At 42.7% G+C, this 18,655-nt stretch overlaps 1 protein-coding gene across 3 annotated transcripts in view; it reads right to left on the minus strand.

The window, feature by feature from the left end:
* pla2r1 (phospholipase A2 receptor 1) overlaps positions 1–18,655 on the minus strand; it is a 105,028-nt gene that overhangs the window by 67,206 nt on the left and 19,167 nt on the right. For all 3 annotated transcript variants that reach the window (XM_080199147.1, XM_080199148.1, XM_080199146.1), the window contains exons 3-6: positions 3,697–3,870; positions 3,446–3,610; positions 1,105–1,218; positions 246–392 (exon numbers count right to left, since the gene is read on the minus strand). In XM_080199147.1, coding sequence (XP_080055273.1) covers positions 246–392; positions 1,105–1,218; positions 3,446–3,610; positions 3,697–3,870 — 600 coding nt within the window. The remainder of the gene's footprint in view (positions 1–245; positions 393–1,104; positions 1,219–3,445; positions 3,611–3,696; positions 3,871–18,655) is intronic.

The raw sequence follows: 18,655 nt of genomic DNA on the forward strand, positions 1-18,655 counted from the left end.
TGATCAGCATTTCCTGTTGGAAGTGTATGCACAAAGGACATTTGGGTGAGGGAAGGGTTGGCCTTAGTTAGTATAGCCTCCAGAGTTCAAGAGTTCATTGATGTAAATTCATACATGAAGCCACGAGATCAAAATGTTGGAAGGTCACATCATCCTTGACAATGTTCTCCAATAATGCTTTATTTAATTTAGTATCTACAAGTAAGAAACAGAGAGGAGAAATGTTCAGATATATCCTAACTTACCAAAGGGTTCCACTTTTGTAGAGTTGATCATTTTTTTACAAATATAAGGCAGGGCTGTTTCACACACAGCACTACTCCAGCGATAATTTACTTTAGAATTCAGCATTCCACAATGGTACGTCCCCAGCAATGAGCCCCGAGGCTGATCTGCAGAACATAACATTGTGAAGTTTAAATTTAAGTTGCTGCAATTGACATTTAAATCTATTTTGAATGCATTCATATTCAGTTTGAGAACATTTGTATAGTTTGAAAAATGCATGAAGAGAAATGAATGTAAATTGCTGCAGTAGGTCGCAAAAGTCATGGAGAGGGTGGGGATAACAAATGATGGGATGGGTCAACATTCTATCTGGGATGCCACAGTGGCACAGTGGTTAACACTGCTGCCTCACAGCACCAGGGACCCAGGATTAATTCCCACCTTGGGCCACTGTCTGCGTGCAATCTGCACATTCTCCCTCCGTCTGTGTAGATTTCCTCCGGGTACTCCGGTTTCCTCCCACGGTCCAAAAGATGTGCTGGTTAGGTGGTATGGCCGTGTTAAATTCTCCCTCAGTGCACCCGAGCAGGCGCCGGAGTGTGGCAAATAGGGGATTTTCACAGTTCAACTTCATTGCAGTGTTAATGTAAGTCGACTTATGACACTAATAAAAAACTTTTAACCATGTTTCTCTCCAGAAGTTTATCACTTAGAACTAAATTTTGAATTGAGAGTCAGGGTATAGGTTATGGTGGCTTAACAAATTGCAGTTATGGAATCCAAAATCAAATACATTAATAAATTAATTAAATTTAAAATGAAAAATATGTAATTAATACTACTCATGATAAAATTAACCATCAGCTTCCTAAATACCTGTGTCCCAATTTATAAAGCTCAGAGGTTCTCCATCAGACCACTGCCACCCAGTCGCTTCATCCAAATGATTGAGGCCTATCCAGGCCAGAATTCCAACATTTTGTAAATGCTCTGTAACAAAAGTTTACTGCAGTATGAAATTCAACAGAAATAGTTATTACAGCATTGCATTGAAGATTTAACTCTGTGTCACATCCTTTGTTAGAATAGAGAAGCATACATTAATGAATCAAAAATATGCGACAAAATAAATGAATGTTATGTGGTACTGCATGGATCAATTAATATTTCTTTAGTTTTCACACATCAGGTTAGTGCATCAAAGAAATTATTTTTCCTGGAATAAAACTGAAGAATAATGATGGTTGTTTATGTTATAAATTTGAGTAATAATTTTACCCACTGAGTGACCAGTCAGCGGAATAGTTCAAGTGATTTCTAGCAGCAGTTATTCCTGGATGTGCCCAAATGCTAGTCCACTGTCCAAAATGCAATTTTTGCGATGCAATTTTTTGAAAACATGAATGCAATTTTTTTTGTTTTTAATTGAAACCATTTAGATTTTGACTTCCATGCCAGCTGGGCTGCAATTTTCATCCAGTAACCAATCCAGTAACAACTGATGAGGTGAAACCTTTCTTTTATCACTGCACCAATCAACGATGACATTCTTCCTGTGTCAGTAATGTGGACTGCCACAATGTCAAAAGCTACAAACTTTGTCCCAAGTTGTTTAACAGCAGGGCAATACCTAGGTTCTATGATTCTATGAATGTCATTCTGGTAAGTGAATTGCCATGCTACTTCCAAATCATGCAGCAATGCCAAATTCACATAAAAACTGGAGTAAACCTGTTTGTATTTTTAGCTGGATTTTCAAAATGAATTTCCCACACTCTGAACACTGCAGAGTGTACTAGTCAGATGAAAATCTGGGGATGGGGCATATTCTTGCTGGAGAGGCTGGCAGCAAAGCACTGATGTTATAGTGGAGATTGGCGCATGCACAGTAGCCCCACGCCGCTTGTCTCCTGATTGCTGGCCACCCCCGCAACCGCACATCGCTGCCTGTGTGACCCCACCCTCACCCCCTCACCCTCCCGCCCCACCGCCCCACCCCCCATGCTCCTGATCGCTGGCCTTCCGGATGTCTCTGGGCCAGCCCCAAATTCCCTCCCCCCACCATCTGGGCAGCCGTGGTCTCCCCAACCTCTCCCCATCCTGCCCGACAGCCCCACCCCATTCCCTCCCCTGGCAGTCCCATCTCCCCCGCACCCTCCCATGTGCCCCCTCTGCCTGAATGGTCGACCCAGATCATCCCCTTTCCTCCCTCTGCCACTGAACCTGATTGCAGAGTGGCAATGGGATGCCCCACCCAAAACAATAGGCCCTATAGGTTCTGCCTCAATAGGCCCCACTCCTTCTAACTGCACCCTCTTGGCACTCCCTGATGCCTGCTGAGCAGTGCAAAGGTGCCCTTGGGCAGTGCCAGTTTGCTCCTTGGGCAGTGCCAGGGCCAGGCTGGCAATGCCCAGGAGGCGCCTGCCCTTACCCCTGACTGGGTAGGATCAGGCCTCCAGCAGGGTTGGACCACCAGTTCCCTGTTAGTGGGCAGTTGTTGTAAGCCCCACTGGAATGAACCACTTCTGGCTGGTGGGGGGTTGCGGGGGGGGGGGGGGGGGGGGGGGTCGGTGGTGGTGGTGGCGATGATGCTACACTTCAGTCCCAGGCCCACTGACAGGATTCAAATCAACATTTCAATATTTAAATCAGCTTGTTTTCATAAACAAAATGACATCCTGATTTCAGAATCCCCGTGTTGCCGGCATGTTTAGACCCCACCCCTCCAGCTGGCTGTGTGATTTCACCAGCATTTTGAAATTGTGTGTTGTAAAATCAGGTGAGCAAAGGTGTCTGTGAAACCAATGAGTTTCACTCAGCTTCTCCCTCGTGATCCATCACACTGGGCAAGTCTGGGGAAAATTTCACCCATCGTTTTTTAAACCTAAAAATCATATTATGCATTTCTGTTAAAATTGATGTCAGTGATTTTGTGTAAGATGTTGAGATAAAACATTGACTTTGTTTTGTGGCAAATGCTGGCAGCTGGTCTGCTGCCAGGACTTTATGTTTAGTCCATTAAAATCAATTTACAAATGTCCTTCATATAGAAGCAGCTATGTGAAGATGTGTTTATCAATGCTGACAATAAAGGCATGAGTTAAAATGCAGGAATTTTAAAACACAGCTGGACAAAAACCTTTTTAAAATTGGTGTTCGTGACATATTTACAATTGCCTCAGGTTCAGATCAGAGCACTCCTTGTTTATAAACTTACTGCTGATGTATTCCTGTTCCTTCAGATCTCTGATACTCAGCAAGTCTCCTCCTTGTGCTTGACATGAAGCACGGGCCTCATTCCAAGACAGAAGAGCCAGGAGATTAAATTGATAGCAAGTCTGTGAAATGGGATCCTTTTCCCAAACCATATCACATCCGGGATCTATAAAAAGCAAAACAACAATCATTATTTGTTGGAAGTTAGAAATTTTAAACTGCAAATGGTGCACAACTTTCTTAAACTCTTACCTAAATTTGGACAAAATCCCCATACTTCATCGACATCATAACTGCTGGTAGTTGCACACCAAAAGAGTCTATCTTCTCTTCCTTCATTAGTGCAGTCATAGTACCATTTATTATTATATTTAAATGGCAGAGCACAAGGCATCCCACGGGAGTTTCCAAGTACAGTATGAATTTCTGAAAAACAAAACATTAAGGAATTTTTTTTACCAATGCTCATATACTTTCTGAATTCAAATATCTGTTAAATCTATATAATCTGTTAAAGTTCTGTCTTATCACCAATGTAATAACCTTAAAGATCTATCAGTACTGCCACATGGATTTGTAGCGAGTCCAAATAATATTCTCATGTAATTCCAGACTTTCCAATAAGTAGTGTTGACCAAACAAAAAATCTTTGGATTGTGCAACTGTGAGCATTGAGTAGGGAAAGAAACTGTGCTGTTACAACTGATAGCACCGAATACCGCATCTCCCAGGTGGTATTCTTACTATAGCACATTCCCCTACTACAAATACTTATTGGCTGAAAAGTTTTCTATACAAAACTAAACTGTTAACATTGAAGAATAAATTTTCAGCTTGGCTGTGAGGCGACTTTCACTGTTGTAATTTGAAGTATTTGAGAGTTCACCCAATGGAACCAAAGGTTTCTCGACAGTCTTTAGGTAGTTTTGATGGTCTTTGAGTATCCTTTAAGGTGTTATAAAATCAATTGTAAGTTGCACATATTGCAAGAAAGATTAAGTTGTTTTACATCAAGATTGTAATTGGGAATATAAAATGTATTCCAAAAGTTAAAAGAGCCTCAGACTATTTTTTCTTCCCTCCTAGTTATGGTGCTGAATGGGCAGATTCAGGCAATGTGTGCTCAGTCTGTCGGTGCTTCTGTGCATTTAGAAGGCAAGATCCAGTTATTTGGCTAGAGCAAGCCCACTCCCTGCCAAGAATTTGCTTGGAAATCAGGCTGAAGGTGCAAGACTGATTGGAACTAGCAGGCTTAAGGCCAAAGGGTCCTTACATGTTCTATAAGTATAATCCAATCTAATGGAGAAGTCCAAGAACAAGGTCCTTGGGATGTTCCTACAAAATCAGACTATTTACAGGGGCATAACTCTGAAATATTTCCCCCAAATATTTAGCGCCTCTATACATAATACATATATGTACATTGAGAGTATGAAATTCAGTTCCGAACAAATGCAGAATCTTGCACTTATGAAGCTTCTTTCACACTCTCAGGACATTGGAAACACTTTGCAGTATAGTTACTGTAATGCAGGAAAATGCAGCAAGCAATTTGTATACACATTAGGTCCATAAATATCAACTAACATAATGATAACATAATCTGTTTTAATAATGTAGTTTCATGGATACAATTGGCTAAGACCCAAGGCGAACACCCCTGTTTTTCTTCAAATAACAAGATGGTATATTTTACATCCATTCAAGGGAGACAGACCAACATCTGACCTGAAAGACCCAGCTGTAAGTTTACCACCCTGCCCACACAGAAAGCGGAGCCAGTGAAGGTCCTTTGACTTTATGCAGGATTTTATGGTTTTGGGACGGGCAAAGCTGTAAAGTCCTACCCTGGCTATCTTCAACATCTCAGCCATTCCTCACTGAAGCATAAATTGAGGCTCTGGGCTCAAGATTCAGGAATAGACCCAAACCTACAAACTCAGGCAAATGTGCTGTCACTGAGCCAAAGTTGAAACCATGGAATCTTATCAGCTCCATGGAGACAGGATTGAAGGTGAAGAAAAATTTGAAAATAGCACTTCCCATTCCCACCTCCAAGCAAGCTTGGCAGAGATAGGGCCAATTCATTAGCAACGGGTTGTCAATTAGACCAATTAAAGGTTCAGTGAGGGAAAATTCCAGAAAAAAATCTTCCCAATGTTGAATAGGTCCTTTCTGGTGAGGCTGAATTGTGTGGCAGGTACACCTGCCGTCAAAAGCAGGCTGGGAATTGCTGACTCCTCCTCTTCCTTGCCCCAGCAATATGAGCTGCAGCGGTGAGATGTGAATCACCCTGTGGCCATTCTTTATCTCTGAAATTTCAAAAGGCACCCTCACTGTCTGTCACCTACCTCAACAGCTGCCATCCATCTTCCTGTGAGCTGCCAACCATCCAGAGTTCTGGGTCCTCTGATTGAACCACCTGGTGTACTGAGTTGGATGACAAATGTGGAGGCAACTTGTAAATTGCCCCCAGAAGACTGCAATGTTGCCCAGCCAGGGCTACACCAGTTGGGACTGGGACTTGCTTTTGGTCGCGATAACAGGAACATTTTTAAATTAGTAAGAGTCCACCTCATCTTACGAAGGCATGTGACATGGATGTTTTGATTTGATTTGATTTATTATTGTCACATGTATTAGTATACGGTGAAAAATATTGTTTCTTGCGCCTTATACTGACAAAGCATACCGTTCATAGAGAAGGAAACGAGAGAGTGTGGAATGTAGTGTTACAGTCATAGCCAGGGTGTAGAGAAAGATTAACTTAATGGGAGGTAGGTCCACTTAAAAGTCTGACAGCCGTAGGGAAGAAGCTGTTCTTGAGTCGGTTGGTGTGTGATCTCAGGCTTTTGTGTCTTTTTCTCGACGGAAGGTGGAAGAGAATAGATTACAGATTCTCAAGAGTCAGCCTTCACAAACATTCCCATGTTCTCTCACTTCAGCGTTCTAACAGTACTGCAGGGTGGCTTTGATTAAAGCACTCCCTTGCTCTCCTGATCTCACTAGCTAAATAATGCCAATTCTTGGCAGATGGTACAATCCACTTACAGCGGCAGCACAGCATGGTTTATCCCAGTCCAGGTCACCATTCCCTTGAATTTCTTTTCAGGCAGCAATATGTGACTTACGCTGTTCCAGCCATATAGTAGCTCTCTCAATTAATTATACAGTATACCGATGCAGTATTCAATTCTGATCGTACACAGTGAAACAAAAGAAAAAGAGGGCAATATTCAATTCCACAGAACAGCAGAATTCTCACAGACATAAGGAGCAACTGAGTGAAAGCAGATAGCACTGTATGATAATCCCCTCAATGTTATAAATAGAACAAACTCTCATTCTATGCACATGCAGCAAAAATGCAACAGCAATGACCTTATTCTACTTGCGCATGCCATAAATCCAGAAAGCTGCCAACACACTGTCATCTAACAATTCACCACTCCAGTACTCTCAACTCGCAAGCATGTATCAAGATAGTAGATTAGCATTCAAAACTACTTCCTGCAGTTATGGTTAATGACTCTTACAAAGGTGCTGCAGCTGGAGGACATAAAGAAATCCCAAATCTCGGACAAAAGGGTGCATGCCTGCACTCTCACGTTGGAAAGGAGGGAAGTTGACCTTGCCGAATTCAGTATAATCAGATCATTAACACAATTAGAATGCAGTACGTCCTCTCTGCATTTTCTACGTGTGCAGGAAATGCTGTGGCAAGAGACAAGCGAAGAGGTTGAGGGGTTGAACTGGATAGCTCCCGAACGCAGGATAAATGCAAGTTACTGCAGATGCTGGAATCAGAAACAAAAGAGAAAATGCTGGAAAATCTCAGCAGGTCTGGCAGCATCTGTAAGGAGAGAAAAGAGCTGACGTTTCAAGTCCAGATGACCCTCTGTCAAAACTAAAAAGCATAGAGAATGAAAGATATTTATATGCGGAATGGGGGAATGAAAGATGAGTCATAAACACAAAAACAAGGGGAAAGGCTGTTAATGGCCGTACATTGAAGGAATAGAGGGTGTGAATGGCCAAACAGCAGAAAAGCTAAAATCAGAGGGTAAGCTGTGACAGATGAAGATGTGGGGGGAGAGGGGAGATGGGTGGGAGAGAGGTAAAATTGAGAAAAAGGAGGGGGAAGGGGAAAGCATAGGGGGAGAAAAAGTAAGAAAAGAGAGGACAAAATCGGGCAAAGAGTTGAGGAGAAAGAAGAATAAAGAAAGACAATAAAGAAATAAAAGGTAGAGAACATTTAAAAAAATGAAAACAAAAAGGTTGGGGTGGGGTAGAGCTAATCTTCTGAAGTTGTTGAATTCGATGTTGAGATGGGAAGGCTGTAATATGCGTTAACCGGAAGATGAGATGCTGTTCCTCCAGTTTGTGTTGAGCTTCACTGGAATATTGCAGCAAGCCGAGGACAGACATGTATTAAAATGGCAAGCAATGGAAGGTCAGGGTCCTGATTGTGCACAGACCGAAGGTGCTCAGCAAAGTGGTCTTTTGCCTGAGTTTTGCCATTCACACCTTCTATGCACTGCCATTAATAGTCTGTCCCCTTGTTTCTGTGGCTATGACTCATCTTTCGTTCCCTCACCCCTACAGTATAAATATCTCCCATTTTCTATGCCTTTTAGCTTTGAAAAAAGGATAATCTGGACTCGAAATGTCAGCTCGTGTCCTTACAGATGCTGTCAGACCTGATGAGATTTTCAGCATTTTCTCCTTTAGCATCTGAACACAGCTGCACACATCGCCATGTGAAATTCATCTGCATCAATTCAGTGACATGCAGGCTGCCCAATTATAAGTGATTGCTTGGTGCAGCCAGTATTAACTCCAGTGGTTATTGGCTGCACACATCAATAGATGGCCCAAAATCTTAACTTTCAAGCACCAGCTTAAGCTAGCCTGAGATGAAAGCCTGAAACTTTTAAAGAGAAGACACACTGTGGCTGGAGCCCATGCAGGGAGTCACACAGGATGTGAATTCAACCCCTGACTGAGCTTGCAATGATCACATGCTGATTGAAGCAACAGACATCTCGCTTATGTTTGCTTGCTGAGATTCAGGTGGGAGCCTTGCTCCCTGAATACCCTGGGCAGATGTGTCTCTTGCTGAGATTCTTCCTCCTCCTCCCTCTTGCAGCATTCTCCTGATAGTTGTGGTCTCTGTTCGTTCTCTAAGTCATGATCGATTCCAATAGGGAAATCTAGTTTGTACATATGTTGTAAAGTCAACAAAAAGTCCTTTAGCGCCTGCTGCACCACTCTAGGCATTTATAATGTGAAACAACCACAGAAAGTACCACACACCTGTGGAATCATAGCAATAAACAGAATAAATCAATCACCCACCAGCTCATGTATAAGGATTTAATGATCTCTTAAAAAATCTTGGCAGGGATCCTTCCTGCTGTTGAACACATGTTCAGCTATGAGATGGCATTGCTGGAGCACTGAGCCAGTGTCAAATCATTGCTGTACACTGACTGAAATCAAAATCTGCTTGCTCTGCCTACTTCTAATGGAGATTCACTGTGTGCATACATCACCAACAAGGCATTCGCTCCACAAGAATGCATGCATATTGCTTTGAATCTCTCATGGTTCAGGTGGTGCCTAAGAAAAGGTGATACTGAGCCCAATTTCTCATCCTCCGACTGCAGCAATTCTTAGAAGGTCAAAACTTTAATTGCTGATGTTCCTTTCTTTTCAAACTGTTATAGCTGACTGTGAGAAAAATGATTACGTACCCAGGCCCAAGTTCTAGAACTGCCTGCTTCACAGCAACTTTGGAAATGCTGTAATGGTCTCCATTTCTGGAGAAAAGGAGAACATTCCTACAACATGCAGCAGGATAGGTAGGAGGTTCAGAAAAGGTTGAGCGTCGTTACCTGTGTACATGGACCTTAGGAGGTGAATGAGTGCTTGCATTATACATGCACCAAGCAATGAGTTCACAATATGTTGCCGTAATTATTTTCTGCTATTCAACAGGTAATTTACTTTAACTGAATGATTCTTCTTAAATGGCTACTGGAACCTATTAATCGGCTGCATGAGAGGAAATACTGCTTCCCACTGTCCAATCTTAGTGATTGGTTGTTGTACAATGACAAATTTATGTAACACCATTAACATAATAAAATGATCCAAGGTGTTTCATTATGAAGCAAATTTTGACATCAAGCCACATAATAGGCATTGGATTAGATGGCCAAAGGCTTGGTCAAAAAAGTAGGTTTTAGGGAGCATCACCAAAGAAGAAAGAGAGATGAAGAAATGAGAAACATAAGGAGGAAATTCCAGAGCTCAGGGCAGCTAAAGGCACAGGCATCAATAGTGAAGTGATTAAAATAATGGAATTCAATGAATGTAGATATCTCGGAAGGTTGTAAAGCTGAGATTACAAAATTAGGGAGCGGTGAGGCCATAGAACAATTTGAAAACAAGGATAAGAATTTTAAAATCAAGATGCTGAGAACCAATGTAGCAAGCACAAGGGTGATAGGGGAACAAGACATGTTTTTTATTTGTTCATTGACTGTGGGATAGGCCAGCATTTATTCCCCATCCCTGATTGCCCTTGAGAAGGTGATAGTGTGAGTTGCCTTCCTCAACTGTTGCAGTTCATGTGCTGTGGGAACATCCACAGTGCTATTAGGAAGGGTGTTCTAGGCTTTTGACCTAGTGATAGTGAAGAAAAGGTGGCATAGCTCCAAGCCAGGATGGTGGGTGACTTAGAGGGGTCTTGCAGATGGCAGTGTTCCCATGCACTTGCTACCCGTGTCCTTCGAGGTTGTCGTGGGTTTGGAAGGGGATGTATAAGAAGCATTGGTGAGTTCCTGCAGTGCATCTTATAGATACTAAATGCTGCTGCCACTATGTGTCTGTGATGGAGGGAGTGAATAATGAATGGGTCGCCCATCAAGCTGGCTTCTTGAGTGTTGTTGGAGCTGTATTCATTCAGGCAAATAGACAGTATTTCATCATACTCCGACAGGCTTTGGAGAGTTACGTGGTGAGCTACTTGCAGCAGGATTCCTAGCCTCTGGCCTGCTCATATAGAGACAGAATTTATATGGTTGGTCTAGTTTAGTTTTTCGGTCAATGGTAGCTGCCAAGATGTTGACAATGAGGGATTCGGCAATGATATATATTTTTTCAACTCACTGAATGTGGGTGTCACATTTATTGCTCTTGAACTGAGTGGCTACATATAGGCCAGACCAGGTAAAGATGGCAGATTTTCACATCAGTGAACCAGATGGGCTTGTACAAGAATCAACAATTCAGTTGCAGATTTTTTTTTTAAGTGTTGAATTCAAATTTCACCCCAACATTTCTCTGGGTCTTAGGATTACTGGCCCAGTGACAATACCACTATGCCACCCATTGAATGCTATTGAATATCAAAGGGAGATGGTTAGATTTTCAGAGTAGTACTTGCCACTAAATTGCCCAAACTTGAATTTACCAAAGTCCTGATGCGTATGGACATGGACTACTTCAATACCTGAGGAGTCATGAATGGTGCTAAACATTGTGCAATCATCAGCGAACATCCCCACTTCTGATGTTGTCATGGGAGGGAAGATCTTGATTCAAGTTAAGTCATGGGTAGCAGTATTTAGGATGACCTCAAGTTTGCAGAGCACAGAACGTGACAGGCCATACAGGAGAGTTTTGGACTCATCAGGTCTCAAAGCAACAACATGAATGAGGGTTTCAGCAACAGCAGAGTTGCAGACAGCAGGGTGTTGGGGCTGGAGTTCAGTAATATTACGAATGTGGAATAAGTGGTCTTAGAGGTGATGCTGATATGTGGATGTAATTCATCTTGGGGTCAAAAGCCACTAAGGTTGTGAATAATCTGGTTCAGCATCAGATAGCTGCTAGGGAGAGGATCAAGACAGTAGCTAGGGAATGGAGTTTTGAACAGGACCAAAATCAATGGCTTTGGCCTTGCAATATTTAGAGAAAATTTCTTCTCATCTAGTACTGCTTGTTGGATAAGTAGTCTGATAGCCTACTGACAGTGGAAAAAGTCAAGAGAGGTGGTAGTGAAGTAGATCTGGGTGTCAGTGTATATGTGAAAACTGATAGTGTTTTCAGATGATGTTATTGAGGGGCAGCATGTAGATGAGAATTAAGGGGGAAGAGGGCAAGGTTAGATCCTTGTGGACACTATATAGAATGATGTCAGAATGGAAAGATATACTTTGACTATGATAAGACAGACAAAAATGAACCAGAGAGTGCAGTTTCATTCTGCTGGATGACATTGGAGATGCACTGGAGGAGGATAGTGTTTTAGAGTGCGGACAGTTTGATGAAACGAGGAGGGATGAATTACCTTCATAACAGTTCCATAGGATATCATTTACGACTTTGATTAAAGATACTTGTAGATTGTGACAGTGGCAGCAGCCAGTTTGAAATTATTCAAACATGGATTTGTTGGAAAGATAGGCATGGATTTGGGAATTTCAAAGACTTTGGAAGGAAAAGGAGAGTGGAGGTGGGATAGCAGTTTGTATGGACAAGGGCTGTTTTTTTGAAAAGCAGAGTACGAGGAATTTTGAAGGGAGAGAGAATTGTTCACAATATCAACTAGTATGGGAGCCAGAGGAAAGGTGAATGGTTAGCAGTTTAGTGGGGATAACAGCAAGGGATAAGGGGGTGGGTCTCATGTCCAAAATGAGGTTGGAGTGGGGATATGTGGAGTAGAAGGGAAACTAGAGAAAGATGCAAGTTCAAGGCCAAAACAGTGGAAAGCCATAGAAGAGTTTTGGTCTGGTGGCTTGAGTACAGACAGCTGAGTATCAATCTGAGTAATAATCTAAAGAAGTTCATGAGTCTTTGCAATTACAATTGGAAATGAGTGCAAAGTGCAGAGAAGATAGGGAAGGGTAGTTTAAAAACATAGACAAGAACTGACACAGATTTACCAATTAAGTTGACCTCCAGAAGTTGTCTTCCTTGAGGGAAATTTTAATGGTTGTGGTTTTCCTAGAGTCTGCCTGGAAGGCAGATATATGAAAAATATGGTCTAAGGAGTTGATAGTGGGTTTAGAGAACTAAAGTTTATATTTAGATACAGACTTGCGGCCTGTAAACACCCTAACTTCAATTGCACCCTGGCACTGTGCTCCTCCATGAATAAGAATAGCATCCACATGGCAGAAAATGTCAACCAGTCCTTCCAGAATGCCAGTCATGGTACATTGAAGGGTCTTGGGCATTGAGGCAATGCCACATAATAGGGAGTTAAAATAGTACAGCTAAAGGGCATGATAAAAGTGGTCAACAATGTTGACTGATCATCTAACTGGAATGCCAGAAGTTGCCACTAATATCAAATTTAGTGATAACTGGGCTCCTGGCAACTTCTCCAATCCTTTGTTGACTGATGCCATGGAGTGCATTTCTCTCTCTCTGGTCTTGTTCATGTTCAGGAGGTCCACACAAAAAAGTGAGCCGTTAAGCTTGATTACAGCTACCATGCTGGAGCCGCAAGCAATACGTTGTGTTACCAGTGATATCAGGCAACATGGAATCAATCCCTTGCCTCATCTTTTCCAAGAGAGGGCGGGGGACCTTTTGTGGGTCCAATAAACACACCATCTTGGCATCTGGCTTTAAAATAATGCAATAAACTGTGCGGAGTTTCCCCAGACTCATAAACAATTTCGCAAATTGCCCTTTTGAATTTACCTGGTTTGTATATTGTTCAGCTCTTTGACCTTGTGAAGAAGCACCGATTTGCACAGGTTCACTGGCTTAGCAATAAGCATTCTGATTTGGAATAACGTGGAGAATTTCTGTAGTTTCTCTTCCACTATAGTAGCAGCCATCTGTCCTTGCACCTTGAGTTGAGTGCCCATTGGATCGTGCAGTTGAGCCACTAATGGTAGGAGAAAGTCAAGCCTCATCCATAGTACTGTGTCAGAAAGAATGGGCGCTCCTATATCCATGTCCATGGTTTTATGGCCGTTGATCATGATATCTGCAGTCCAAAATGTGTCCTTAGAGTTTGCAACTTTGCTCAAGGAAATCACTTTGTGTTCCTCTGAATCCTCTATTTTCTGATTGAACTTCCTTTAAATTTTTGACATGAAAATGAAAGTTTCTTGCTGCTATAACATCATATTTTAAAATGTCCCTTCTTGTGGCAAGAGCAGCACTCTGCATTCACAACAGGGCAAGCTTTGAACAGATGAGATTTTCTTCCCATCCCAACACGAACATGGAACAATGGCACCGACTGCATCCTCTTCCTGTTACCTGTGTTCTGGCAGGCTTGTTGATAGCCCTGGGACTCACAAATTGGACTGGATCTGTGGCAGCCCCCAGAAAGGCTCCCAGTACTCCAGATGAACAGCATGCCCCTCTTCATGTTCCGCCTGCTTGGCCAACTGTACTCTCAACATCTCATACTCACAGTTATTTGCTAAATAATCCAGGTCATCTATAAATTAAACAGCATCCTCCCCAGGTTCCTGGCTGCACCAATTGAAATTTGCATGGTCTCCTCCAGTATTGCTCTGTAGGTTAACACTGGAATCAAATACTTTTTTGATTTGATTTATTATTGTCATATGTATTAGCGTACAGTGAAAAGTATTGTTTCTTGCACACTATACCATTCATAGAGAAGGAAATGAGAGGGTGCAGAATGTAGTATAACAGGTGTAGCTATAGTGTAGAGAAAGATCAACATAATATAAGGTAGATCCATTCAAAAGTCTCTGCAGATCTGGCAGCATCTGTAAAGAGAGAAAAGAGCTGACGTTTCAAGTCCAGATGATCCTGTATCAAAACTGGGCTATGGATGCAGAGTACTGCTCTAGCCACAAGAGGGGGCATTTTAAAATAGTTACAGCAGCAAGAAACTTCCATTTACTGGACTCGAAATATCAGCTCTTTTCACTCTTTACAGATGCTGACAGACCTGCTGAGATTTTCCAGCATTTTCTCTTTTGGTTTCAGATTCCAACATCTGCAGTAATTTGCTTTTATCCAATCAAAAGCAGGGAAGAAGCTGTTCTTGGGCTTGGTACGTGACCTCAGGCTTTTTCTATCTTTTCCCTGATTGAAGAAGGTGGAAGAGAGTATATACGGGGTTCATGGGCTCCATGATTATGCTGGCTGTCTTTCTGAGGCAGTGGGAAGTGTAGACCGAATCAGTGGATGAGAGGCTGGTTTGAGTGACGGACTGGACTATGTTCATAATGCTTTGTAGTTTCTTGCGGCCTTAATCAGAGCAGGAGCCATACAACAGGAGCTGTGATACATCCAGAAAGGATGCTTTCTATGGTGCATCTGTAAAGGTTGGTGAGAGTCGTAGCAGACATGCCAACTTTTCTTAGCCTCCTGAGAAAGTAGATGGGCTTTCTCAAGTGTAGCATTGGCATGGAGGGGCCAGGGCAGGTTGTTGGTGATCTGGACACCTAGAAATCTGAAGCTCTAAACCATTTCCACTTCATCCCCATTGGTGTAGACAGGGGCATGTCCTCCACTATACTTCCTGCAGACAATGACCATCACCTTCATTTTACTGACTTTGAGGGAATGGTTATTGTCATCACATCAATTCACCAGATTCTCTATCTCTTTCCTGTACTCCGTCTCATCATTGTTTAAGATCCGACCCACTATGGAGGTGTCATCAGTAAACCTGAAAATAGAGCTGGGGGGACTTTGATAACTTCTTTGTATTGCGTGGTTTCTTCATCAACCCTGTAGTTGTGAAATGTTGCTGACACAGTTGCTGATTGCATAAAGGCGAACACTGACCTGATCCTGACCTAGTATCTCATCAAAACAAAAAGCAGTCCGATATAATCTGAATCAATGACACCAGTGTGCAGCTTGGTTAAGGCCCACCCCCAATGAGGGTGAGGTATGTGGGCAGAGGTAAGACATTTTCCATAGCTGTGCAATTCTTGTCTCCTGCAATGGGGCTCTGGTAGTGACTAATTGCTCCATATGCTGCTGTAGGCCTTTCTCGAATATGCTCTGCTGGTCTGGTGGCCTTTATTTTCCCGCCTTTATGAGCATTAACTGCAATCCTTAGCAAATGGGTTGATGCCACCGTGCATTATCATCATGATCCTTGGTGGCTTTGACAGAAGAGAGCTGGAAACCGCACAACTGCAGTGAACATTTATTGACTATTTACACTATTTCCAGAGGGGAACTTTTGCAGAACTCCACTGGTGTACTCAAGCTCTGAGCATAATAGTTATTGACCCTTATACTATAGGCAGTATAAAGAAACCAGAGGAATATGCTTATAGTACCACATTGTGTCTGTATATTGAATTGTGATGTGGCTATATAAAATTATAAATGCCTTTTATTAGCAACCAATGTTTCTAAATTAAATATTTAACTCACCGTGCTTTCCAGACTCTGAACACATGACGGCTCTGCAACAACAGGTTTTATTAAAACACAATGCTTCTTTGCCAGAATGTTACGTTGACGAGGCAGGGTGTTCCCTGTCTGGAAGAATGTGAAATCACATGAGATGATGCAGGGCTTGTGTCCCAATGTTACTGCGCACTCAATTTGGTTGCTGAGCGGACATTGGCTGTGTATCCGCTGACAATTAAACAGCTAGTTAGGGGAATTAATAGTCCAACTGTCTGGGATTTCATGTTGCCTAATGCGATTTTTAGGTAGGTGGATGGGCAACACAAACAACAGGGACAGGCGGCTGTCCTGTATTTTCACTTTTCGCATCCAAGGATGGGATAAAAGGGGGCAGGAGTATTGGCTGAATTGTTAGGAATTCAGGTTAGAGTTTGCTGTAGCACTGGTATTGGCATTTCAGACCTATTCTTTTGCTTTCTTGTGAGGTATTTGCTTTGTTGACCTTGTCCTGAGGACTCCTTTGCTCTGGTAATTCTTTTGGAGTATGCACTGCAAGGGGCAGTGTCACCTGCATTTCAGCAGACAAGAATTGTGTATCTGCTAGAGTCTTCCTCTGAGGAAGACCAGGGGCAAAAGAGAAAGGAGGTCAGTTGTCCCAGGCAGCAACACAGGACACCCGGGAGGAGAGGTGCAGGAACAGAGGGTGTAGGTCAAGCAGGGAGAGGAGAATAAATCCACAGAAGATGTCATTATCCCACTGCAAGAATGTATCGGCAGTGAGCCAGTTACCTCAGCATGTCTGAGATCCAGTACCATAGGAGACTCCGCCTCTCCAGAGAAACATCATTATGCTGCATGACTGACTAGACATCACCTCCAACTATGTGGGTGGACACCCAATGCAAGTGGCTCTGAAGGTCACAGTTGCTTTTAATTTTTATGCAACTGGACCTTTCTTGTGGTCAGTGGGGGAATCTGTGCAGTGCCTTCATTCAGCAAACCATAGCTGTGTCAAGTTCATAACTGACACGCTGTCCTCACATTCATCCATTATGATAGACCAAGACACCAAATATGAACAAGCTCGAGGTTCTGCAGCTATTGCAGGGTTCTCCATGGTTCTTTAGACAACCTCTGCATCCACGTGGCTAACATGGTGCCAGTAGGTCAAGCGGGTGCCAATGTGAATAGGAAAGCTTCTTATTCCATGACCAGCTAGTATGCAACCAAAGGACCCGGATTCAGCAAAGGCTGTTCATGGCTGGTTGACAAAGAGTATCCATTAAGAAGATGGCTCATGAAAACATTCCTGCACCTTAGGTAAGAGGCAGAGGAGATGTCCAATCAGAGTTCTGCCTTCCAGAAATGATGGTTGAGAGAACAATAGGGCTACTAAAGATGAAGTTTCATTGCCCAGTCCATTCTGAGGGATTAGCAAGGGGAGGCTCATTCAAGGATGAGGAGACTGAAGCAGCTCCACACGCCTCAGAAGAAGATTCCACAGATGGATTTAATGAGGAGCCCGGTCAGAGGGTGAGAACGAGCAGGCAGCCTTGTTAAACCTTCAGGGAAAGCATTAACTCAACACTCCTTCAGCTTGTCTGCCGAGACTTGGCTTCCATCTCAGTGCAAGGACATTGCCTTCTTCGCACGTGTTTTTGAGAAGGCAATGCCATGGCACAATGTCACCTCAGAATCTTTGTAATAAAGTTTGCTGTCCTGCTGTCTATCATAAGGTACTGATGAGGCCTGCACCTATGAAAAACATGAAGGACACTAAGATCACTGCAAAATAATACTTATTTATACCTTTATCAGACTTGCAAATGTGGAGCAGAACATAAAACGGTGCTTCATCTACCTCTCACTTTGCCAATGACCTCCTGAGCCAACCAGATGCTGAGGCCATTGCTCCTGCAAAATGGTAAAATTTCTCCTCCATAGCTCCATTTTCCCCCTCGATAACTCCAGGCAGCCTTCAGGGAGATTTAAACCCACCCTCCCCTCCTTGGTTTACCATTGGACCTGGCACCTGCCATGATGTTGTCCCTGCCAGCCACTGGCCAGCCAGCCTGAATTTGAGTCATTCCTTTGTTCGCGGGTGGAAGCAGACAGCAAGGTGACCTCTGGGCCTGTGGATCATGCAAGCACAATGATTGCAAACTCTTGAGTTTTTTTAAGTTTCTTTTCACCCTTTTAATATCTTGCTTCCTTAAACAAATGATTTGTAGTTTAACGGTGCTGCAGCAGAAATGCTCCTCTCAAAGCCCCTCTCTGCCACCCACTAATCACCGCTCTGCCCATGTGTCCTTCCTGAGCCAGGATCTGCAGACGAACAACAAGACTTTGCATTTACATAGCGTATTTAATGTAGTAAAACATCCCAAGACACTTCCAAGGTGCATTATTGATCAAAATATGGCACCAAGTCACATTAGGAGATATCAAGGCTGATGATCTGAAGCTTGGTTGAACAGCTATGTTTTAAGAAGTGACTTGAAAGAAGAAAGAGAGATAAAGAGGTGGAGAGGTTTAGGAAAAAAATCCATACTTGAGTTTGATGTACCTTTTTTCTGCTATTTACAAAACAATGCCCTCTGCCCCTCTCTCCATTCTCACCTCCCTGCCATGGTCCAATTATGTTATTTTACACCATCACTACTGCACTCGACCATGGTTAAAACATGTAAAAAAACCAGAGAAGCCACTAAACCAATGGTAAAAATTAAGAAAGATCCCAAGGATAAGGAAATTCAGGTAATGACTGGAGAAGATGGGAATAATTCCCTTGGAGAAGGTTGAGAGGAAATTTAATTTGAAATCATTG

This window comes from Carcharhinus amblyrhynchos, chromosome 11 (assembly GCF_965287045.1).
Source record: "Carcharhinus amblyrhynchos chromosome 11, sCarAmb.v2.hapA, whole genome shotgun sequence".
In the NCBI taxonomy this organism is placed as follows: domain Eukaryota; kingdom Metazoa; phylum Chordata; class Chondrichthyes; order Carcharhiniformes; family Carcharhinidae; genus Carcharhinus; species Carcharhinus amblyrhynchos.